Source organism: Danio rerio, chromosome 16 (genome assembly GCF_052040795.2).
Source record: "Danio rerio strain M-AB ecotype USA chromosome 16, GRCz13ab, whole genome shotgun sequence".
Lineage (NCBI taxonomy): Eukaryota > Metazoa > Chordata > Actinopteri > Cypriniformes > Danionidae > Danio > Danio rerio.
The window spans coordinates 52962322-52972500 of record NC_141036.1 but is presented as its reverse complement, the minus strand read 5'-3'; the positions used below and the strand labels follow the sequence as shown (position 1 = coordinate 52972500).

At 34.9% G+C, this 10179-nt stretch overlaps 2 protein-coding genes across 20 annotated transcripts in view; one reads left to right on the top strand and one right to left on the bottom strand.

Moving 5' to 3' along the window:
• The window catches only part of LOC147840426 (uncharacterized), a 362844-nt gene that overhangs the window by 76073 nt on the left and 276592 nt on the right, over positions 1–10179 (top strand). The window lies entirely within an intron of this gene.
• The window catches only part of thsd7ab (thrombospondin, type I, domain containing 7Ab), a 279181-nt gene that overhangs the window by 31179 nt on the left and 237823 nt on the right, over positions 1–10179 (bottom strand). For all 18 annotated transcript variants that reach the window (XR_015510182.1, XR_015510188.1, XR_015510184.1 and 15 more), the window contains 2 exon segments: positions 6962–7103; positions 2307–2422 (listed from right to left, as the gene is read on the bottom strand). Coding sequence is in view for 4 of the 18 variants with exons in the window: in XM_087284994.1 (XP_087141120.1) it covers positions 2307–2422; positions 6962–7103 (258 nt within the window). In the remaining 14 variants the exon portion in view is untranslated.

Sequence of the window (10179 nt, the reverse complement as noted above, 5' to 3'; positions counted from 1 at the left end):
CCTATTCTAAAAGAGTATCTTTTATTACAATTTCTTTTTTTAAATACATTTTGGTGGTGTTTGCTAAGGAATATAATTGTGCACCATGTTTTTCAGGTTTAGTGTTGTAAAAATGTATACTTTTATTGAGCAAGGATTCATCAATTTGGTAAAACGTGACCGTGGATACACTTGTTATGTCACAGCTTCTAATAGATACTGCTTTTACACATAGAAATATATCATAGATTGGAATTAAATACACATTTATAATCTTTCCAACCATAATAACACAAAATATTTACCAAAAGCATGCATATCAATCTCAACTTGGTGCTCAGCCAAACAAAAAGTATGCAAATATATATGAAAAGGGGGCAACACCTTTTTGGAGCTTTTGGTCTTGCCACCTTTTCATATATATTTGTATCCGTAATAATAAGGAATGACACTTGAGCAGATAATCAGCATATCAGAATCCATTTTTCGGTATTTTACTGGGTTTATGTGGAGTTACTGTATACAGTGCATCTGAAAAGTGTTCATAGCGCTTCACTTTTTCCACATTTTATTATGTTACAGCCTTATTCCAAAAATGGATTAAATTAATTTATTTCCTCAAACTTCTACACACAATACCCCATAATGACATTGTGAAAAAAAGATTGTTTGAAATGTATAAAAACTAAAAAAGCTGAAAAATTACATGTACAGAAGTATTCACAGCACAAACCCAGCATGAAGACAAAGGAATTGTATGTAAACCTCAGAGACAGGATTGTCTCGAGGCACAAGGCTGGGGAAGGTTACAGAAAAATTTCTACAGCTCTGAAAGTTCCAGTGAGCACAGTGACCTCCATCATCTGCAAGTGGAAGATGTTTTGTACCACCAGTACAAACATTTTTGAAAAAAGTTTTGTACCAACTCTTCCTAGAGCTGGCCGGCCATCTGAGTGATCAGGGGGAGAAGGGCCTTAGTCAGGGAGGTGATCAATAACCTGATGGTCACTCTGTCTGAGCTTCAGCATTCTTCTGTGGAGAGAGAAGAACCTTACAGAGGGACAACCATCTGTGCAGTAATCCACCAATCAGGCCTGTATGGTAGACTGGCCAGATGGAAGCCAATCCCCGCCTGGAATTTGCCAAAGGCATCTGTAGGACTCTCAGACCATAAGAAACTAAATTCTCTGGTGTGATGACACTTAAGCCTGCTTTATACTTCTGCGTCAGGTGACCGGCGTAACCCATGGCGCATGCAACGCGCGTGGCTTTGCATTATTTTGCATTATTTACACCAGTGAGGTGTAAATGTTCCTCTGTGTCGAGTTTCTTTGCTGCTTTTTTGCTTTTCCTGAACACTTCCGGGATGTACAAGTGGCTCAAACTCGCTCATTTTGAGGCAGGGACCGGCGGACGTGCAACAACTTTAACTATGAGGTAAACACAAAACAAAACTTTCCATCCGGAGCTCCTTCACGGTACTTCACACTTGTAAACAATAGCTCGCGCCATTCACGCGGCTCTCGGTCCCGCCCAGACTCGTCAGTGCTACCAAGCCGACCAATCACAGAGCTTGCGCTATGCGTTTTTGCGACGTGTAGTTACATTTTTTGAGAGGTGCACGTCAGTGACGGCCACGACGAAGGGCTATGCGTCAGCGCCGTAGCGCCGGCGTTTGACACAGAAGTATAAATCAGCCTTAAAACTGAACTCTTTGGAGTGAATGCCAGACGTCACGTTTGGAGAAAACCAGGCACCACTCATCACCAAGCTAATAGCATCCCTACAGTGAAGCATGGTGGTGGCAGCATCATGCTGTGGGAATGTTTTTCTGCAGCAGGAACTGGAAGACTAGTCCGGATAGAGGGAAAGATGAATGCAGCAATGTACAGAGACATCCTGAATGAAAACCTGCTTCAGAGTGCTCTTGACCTCAGATTGGGGTGACAGCTCATCTTTCAGCAGCACAATAACCCAAAGCACACCGGCAAAATATCAATGGAGTGGCTTCACAACAACTTGGTGAATGTCCTTGAGTGGCCCAGCCAGAGCCCAGACCTATTTTGAACATCTCTAGAGAGAAATGGCTGTACACCGTCGCTTCTCATCCAACCTGATAGAGCTTGTGAGGTACTGCAAAGAGGAATGGGCAAAAACCTCTACCATTTTCAAAAAAATGCATTGAATGTGTTAACTAGCAACATTAGAAGTTGAGAAATGCAATCCAAAAAAGTTTTTCTGGGTGGGGAAGTACCAGGGTTAATAATCAGTAATCTCCCAGTGTCTGCAGTACAGATAGACAAGAGTGTGTAAATGAAAGCACAAACCTCTTTGCAATACTTCAGGTCAACGGATTTTCCGTCACTTCTAACGCAGTCCAGCATCCTCGTCTTGAGGCCAATTCCACACACAGCGTTGGCACTTAATTGGCATGTGCTCCAGTCTGAGTGAAAACACATGCAGATACACACATTGATTTTCTCATCTTGGTGAGGACATAACATACAGTTGTTGAAGTCAAACACAAACAGGTCCACACACAAAGACATACAGACACACACACACAGACATTCAGACACACACACACAAGCACATGGGCAAACACACAGGCATGTACACAGATGTATACAGGCACACAGGGATGCACACAGACCCAAACAGGCACACACGGACAATCAGACAGACACAGAGATTTCAGCCTGTGGGTTCTCATTAAAGCACATGTGTGGGTCAGAGGTGGTCTGCGGATGCTTTGAGCGCTGTCAGGACGCTGTCGGAGGGGAATCATGAATGAAGTGTGAGCAGATGGAGGAAGCAGATCCAGTAATGATCCAAACTGCTGAATGACTCATTCACACACTCAAAACAGCAAGAGAAAGAAGTGCTTTGCGGGTAAAAACACAGGCTCAGAAACAGCAGGCACCACAGGGAAGGACAAAAGTGACTGAATTCACGAGGCATTTTCCTTCTGTACTGGGGTACTTCAAAGAGAATCACGGTGGTCTTTGAAGAAAAAAACATGCATTGATCTATTGTGTATTTGATGACTCATCGGTTTCACATCAGCTTCAGAAAAAAAAGCAAATGATTTAATTGTTAAGCACAGTTTTTTATGACGTAGGACCAGTTCTCAGCTTCACCTAGTTGATTGTTAGCTTGCGTTTGGCTGTTAGCACTTATGATAGTAATGTTAGTAACATTATTTTTTTTTAGTACTTCTTAAATTTTTATTTAGAATGATCATCAAAAACAATCATTTTTGTATTATTAAGCCTTTTGCTACCAACATTTATTTGTATTGTTTTTATTTAATAATTTAATAATTCTTATAATTATTATTATTATTGATAACAGCTATCTTAGCAATTATTTCAGGTATATTTTTTTATATGTAATGAATGAATGAATAAATAAATAAATAAATAAATTATTGTGAATAAATAAAAGTGAATTAATAAATTAATAATCTAATATATAATAATAATAATAATAACAACAATAATAATAATAATAATATAAGCAATACAAAAATCCAAAAAAACAACACAACAACATGGTATCAGTAACAGCATCCTTTACTATAATAATAATTATTAATACTATATATATATATATCTATCAGAGGTCATGTTAACCAAATATTTTCCATCATTGACAGATTTTTTTCAGCAGTGACGGAAAAATCTGAAAGTGATCCATCATTTATACGGATTATGCTGAGGGTGATCTATTGTAATTTGTTGCTAACTTTAATTCCCACTCCTGTCCAGCTGATGGCGATTGCCCTTGTTTTGTCTCCTCTTTGTCACTGTGTGCGTACAGTTGCAAATATCTCACAGCAGCTGAGTGTGGGAAGTTCTAAACGCCCAAATAGTTTAATTATTAAAAATAAAGGTGAAAAAAAGAGGAAGTGATGCAGTGGACGATGAAGAACAAACTGACAAAAGTCCTCAGTCGCCGACAGCTGTTACGGCCGGGTCAACCAAGTGGCAAAAGTAAGTCAGGTGCTTTGGAGTGTGTTGTGAGCACTACCGAACGCAGAGGGGTGCAGCTGCGCCCCTGGTGCAGAAGGAGCGCGTGCTGCAGTATTTATTCCCGGTGAAACGAGTGCTTGCAGGATCGGGAAATCCCATATTCAGAGAATCCAGCAAACTTCTAAACACTTCCTTAGGAGAAATGTTTCCAAACTAAAAAGCACTGGCTGAAGTGGCGCTAGTAATTCCTGTCTCCAGTGTGGCACCAGAACGCGGCTTCAGCCTCCAGAACAAAATTAAAACTGTCACGGGAAGTCGACTTTCCGAGGCAAAGAAACATACTTTGACAATTGCCTCTGCATCAGTTTTTGTTCATTTGTCAAATAGCCTAAATAAATGAATAATTTAGCCTATATGCCCGTCGTGCAAGTTCATTATTAAAATATGAATGAAAAAAGCGATTAGAAAATATGCAAATTAAATGACCGTCAATAATAGGTTATGACGGAATTTTTTCAACCCTCTACGTCAAAATGACAGACAATGAGAAAGTCTAATGCGACCTCTGATATATATATATATATATATATATATATATATATATATATATATATATATATATATATATATATATATATACAGTTGAAGTCAGAATTATTAGCCCCCTTTTGATTTTGTTTTTCTCATTTAAATATTACCAAAATGATTTTTAACAGGGCAAGGAATTTTTCACAGTATGTCTGATAATATTTTTTCTTCTGGAGAAAGTCTTATTTGTTTTATTTCGGCTAGAATTAAAGCAGTTATTAATTTTTTAAAACCCATTTTTGGGACAATATTATTAGCCCCTTTAAGCTATTTTTTTTCCCGACAATCTACAGAACAAACCATTGTTATACAATAACTTGCCTAATTACCCTAACCTGCCTAGTTTACCTTATTACCCTAGTGAAGCCTTTAAATGTCACTTTAAGCTGTATAGAAGTGTCTTGAAAACATCTAGTAAAATATTATTTTCTGTCATCATGATAAAGATAAAATAAATCAGTTTTTAGAAATGAGTTAATAAAACTATATTGATTCGAAATGCGCTGAAACAATCTTCCCTCCATTAAACAGAAAATGGGAAAAAAATAAACAGGGGCGCTAATAATTCAGGGGGGCTAATAATTCTGACTTCAACTGTATATATATATATATATATATATATATATATATATATATATATATATATATATATATATATATATATATATATGCAATATACTGCAATAATGGCACTCATACAGCTTCCTCATCCTTCTGTAATACTACGCCTACACAGAGTGAAAACAGATAAATAAACTCACTACAGTTTGACAAATACTGCTGCTGTTGAACAACAATGTACTTTTGAGGCTTTTTTTTAGGTGAGAATGTAGTTGTTTAGATTGCAACTATGCAGTTTTTTTATAAGGATAGTGCCTATTTTAAATATTTATAATTTTGGAGATACAGATTGCCGGCATCCATCAGACTGTCATACTTAGAGCAGAGCAAAGACGGTTGAGGTTTCGCCACAAGATGGCGACAGAGATCTCATAATAAGCACTTAGAGGAGAAAAACTCAGCGTAATTTCAAACTACAGCTGATCAAATCATTATAAAACTGATAAGTGACACTCTAAGTCGATCTCTCTCTTTCGTATGTTGTAGTGCTGTACTTACCCCATAGTAATCTGGTAGTGCTTCCTTTACTTTGGCTTTTTCAGGGTTAAGTATTGTGATATCACAAATGCAACAGAGAAATACTGGGATATGTCTCTAGACTGATGGCATTTCATGCTGTTCAGTCTTATAATCTTAAAATGTGAGCAAAAGCACCTGTTTTGTCATCTCTAGATGACAGGAAGCCACTGGTGGGACACTAAGAAAAAATCCCAAATCTACCCCTTAGCCCTTCCCCTTACCCCTCATTTTGCACGCTCATATGAAGTAAGAGATTGTGATGACATATGATGATGTGTGCAGGTGTAATAGTGCTGTCCCATTTCTTAGGGGTAAATTTTGAAGCCCTTCCCCTTACCACTCTGTTTCAAGGGCCAAGGGGTAGGGGTACAAAAATAGAATTGGGATTGGGCCTAAGGCACTCAATCTGCGGCCTCATGCCAACCCACGCCTTCCACCAGTGCCGATATACAGCCATATCGCACTTCTAACAACAATGACTATCATCATTATTATCATTATTATTATTGTTATTATTATTATTTTAATCATTATATGACCATCTTGATGATAACAGACATCTTAACATTTCTTAGTTTTTATTTAGAAATTATTATTATTATTATTATTACTAATATTATTATTATTATTATTTTAATTTTTTATTATTATATGACCATCTTAATGATAACAGTAATCTTAACATTTCTTAGTTTTTATTTAAAAAATTATTATTATTATTATTATTATTATTGTTGTTGTTATTATTATTATTATTTTTGTTATTATATGACCATCTTGATGATAAAAGACATCTTAACATTTCTTTTTATTTATTTAGTTTTTATTTAGAAATTATTATTATTATTATTACTTCTATTATTATTATTATATTTATTATTATTATATGACCATCTTGATGATAACAGACATATTAACATTTCTTAGTTTTTATTTAGAAATTATTATTATTATTATTATTATTATTATTATTATTATTATATAGCCATCTTGATGATGAAAGACATCTTAACATTTATTAGTTTTTATTGAGAAATTATTATCATTATTATTATTATTACTACTACTACTATTATTATTATTATTTTATTATTATTATTATTATTATTTTTATTATTATTATATGTTAGTAATAGTAGAAGTAGTATACCATATTTAAATAGTAGTATACCAACTCTATATGTAATTACAAAATTGCACAACCACAAAAATGTGTCCCACAGCAAACACAGAATTCAAAACTGATCCTAACTGATGTATTGTTTTGTGGTGATGCTCACCGGTAATATTGTAGCTGTAGTGGAAGCAGTTGCGGTTGAGCAGGCAGGGCTCGGTCTGCATGCTGACAGGACAGTCCTCTCCCTCTTTAGGCAAACGCAGAGCGAACGCCATCCTCTCCCGATCTCCTCTTCCAGTGCACGGCTTTAACAGGAGCACAAAACACACTAGGCTTTTACTGAGCCCGTAATTCTCTTACGTTTCTCCTCAAGCTGCTCTTTTACTGTTTAACAAGAGCCTTTAAATGACCTGCTCTGGTTTTTTATGTCTGCTGGCTCTCGCTGAGGTCATTTCATGTCAGGGTAAAATGACGTCCCTGTTGGCCTAACCTAAAAATGATACTGCTCTGGTGTTTCTTAGCAGGTGTTTTACTGAGATATGAAACAAAGATTCAAATAATGCTAAAATATAATAATATTTTAAAAGCATACCTAATATAGGTAAAAAATCCTTTATTCTTCTCAAGATTGGATGCATTACAGCTGCTAGTATGATGCTACGTAACTGGAAGTGTCCCAGAATGCCAGCAATGAAGGAGTGGATTAATAGGATGATTGAAATTGCATCATATGAGTGTATGCTCGGGAGATTGAACAATGAGGGAGAAGTACATAGAAATTGGGATAATCTTTGGCAACATCTAAAATTAGGATAGATGAGTATGTACATTCAAAGGCACCACAACCTTAATTTCCATATATGTTTGCTATACATTGTTATTCTTTGTTGAATTTTCTTGGTGTACGTGGCTGAATATGTAACATGTATAATATGTATGTGTAGGGTGAAGTATGTTCTTTGTTCCTGGCTGTTGAACAATAAAAAAAAGTTGAATTACAAAAAAAAAAAAATATATATATATATATATATATATATATATATATATATATATATATATATATATATATATATATATATATATATATTTTAATAGTAAATATATGAAATGGAAAATATTGAATTGCTACATTATTAGTCTTTATTTTAGTCAGTTGCCAAGGCAGCATTTAACAGTTTAAAAACAGAAATAAATATCTACACTACCTGGCAAAAGTCTTGTCACCTATCCAAGTTTAATGAGAACAGTAAAGTCTCTGCAATGACTCAAATAGCTTATGAATAAAGTCATCAGGAATGACAAAGAAAGCGTTCTTGCAGGACTCCCAGAGTTCTTCAAGATTCATTGGATTCATCTAATGCCTCCATCTTACCCCAGACATGCTCAATAATGTTTATGTCTGGTGACTGGACTGGCCAATCCTGGAGCACCTTGACCTTCTTTGCTTTCAGGAGCTTTGATGTGGAGGCTGAAGTATGAGGAGCGCTATCCTGCTAAAGAATTTGCCCTCTCCTGTGTAATGTAATGGGCAGCACAAATGTCTTGATATCTCAGGCTGTTGATGTTGTCACCCGCTCTGCAGATCTCTTGCACACCCCCATACTGAATGTAACCACAAGCCATGATTTTTCCTTCACCAATTTTGACTGATTTCTCTGAGAATCTTGGGTCCATGCAGGTTCCAATAGGTCTTCTGCAGTATTTGTGATGATTGGGATGCAGTTCAACAGATGATTCATCTGAAGAATGCACCTTCTGACATGTTCCTAATGATCAACTAGAAGTTATTATTTGCTGCTCTTACAACTGGGATCGACGACAAGACTTGCGTCAGGTAGTGTAAATAAACAAAGAATAAAGACTAAAAAGCACACAAGAAAATAATTAAAACTTAAGACCAAATAAAATAATAATAATAATAAATAAAAATAAATAAAAAATGGTTAAAAAATTCTAAATACTGATTTTAATATTTAACAGTATATAAATAATACAAAATTATATATGAAACATTTTATATGAAACAATTAGACCATTTCAATTTAGTCATGTCATTGGCCCGTGGACATTTTCTGCTTGATATTAAACTATTTTAAAACTGTAACAAGAGGCAATTTAATCATCACTTAATATTAAAACAGCTATCATAACATTATTCATCAATATGTGGCTCTTTTTGCATTCTTGGAATCTATAGAAACTAAAAAAATGTAAAACAGGAAATACGTTAGGACCATTGTTTTTGTTTACATTCCACAAAAATGGTCTGTATTCTACATTTAATATAGATATTTTATTTATAATATATATTATTACATAATTTCTATTTAATATATATATATATATATATATATATATATATATATATATATATATATAATAGAAATGATTCTAAATTCTAAATAATACAATAATAAAAAATATAAACTACATGAATGCAAAATATTCATAAACATAACACAATAATGCATACATAACTCTGTCACTGAAAAACAATAGCTATATTTGTGCACTTTTATTAAATCAACAATCGCAGAATTGAAGCAATAATCATATAAAAAGATTCAGTGAATCAAAAGTTTGTGAATCAGAAATGAATGGAAAAATCTGAACTGATAACTAGCTCTAGTTCAAATCAGTGTCGATGTGCAGATCTACAAAAGTTTTTTTTTTTAAATGGTCCCAGGACAAACATGGTTGTTTAATAGTTTTAAAACAACATTAATGAAAGGTTTTGATCCAATTCAAATGTTGACTACTGTTGTTGTGATCACCAGCGTTGTTGCTTTCCCAGCAAGCTGTCATTCACCTGAACTACAACTCCCATCATGCTCTGCAGTCACACACCAGTTTCAGTTTACCTTCTGAGTTCAGTTCACACACATTGAGTGCTGAGCCTTGTTTACACTGTGAACTTTACAACATGTTTACTTTGTCTTGCAGTGTTTTGACCCCTTGATTGTCTATACTACTTATTGATTGTTTGATTGTATGAAATGATTTATATTGATTGTCTCGACCCTTCCGCATGTTTCATTGTTCACTCTTTGGATTTATTATTTGTTTTTATTTTTATTTTACTTGTTTCTTTTATTCTTGTTTATGTAAAGCACTTTGAATTGCCACTGTGTATGAAATGTGCTATATATAAATAAACTTGCCTTGTATTACTGCCTGCTGCTGTTTCGACCCTTGCCTGCCTGACAACTCTAATAAAGGTGCACTTGGATACAACCCCTGTTGTTGCTCTCCAGTTCATCACAACTGTAGTACATGCATCCAAAATCACATACTTGCATACTATATAGTACACTAAAAACAGTTTGCGAGCTGAGTAGTATGTCCGAATTCATAGTATTCGAAAAACAATATGCAAGCATT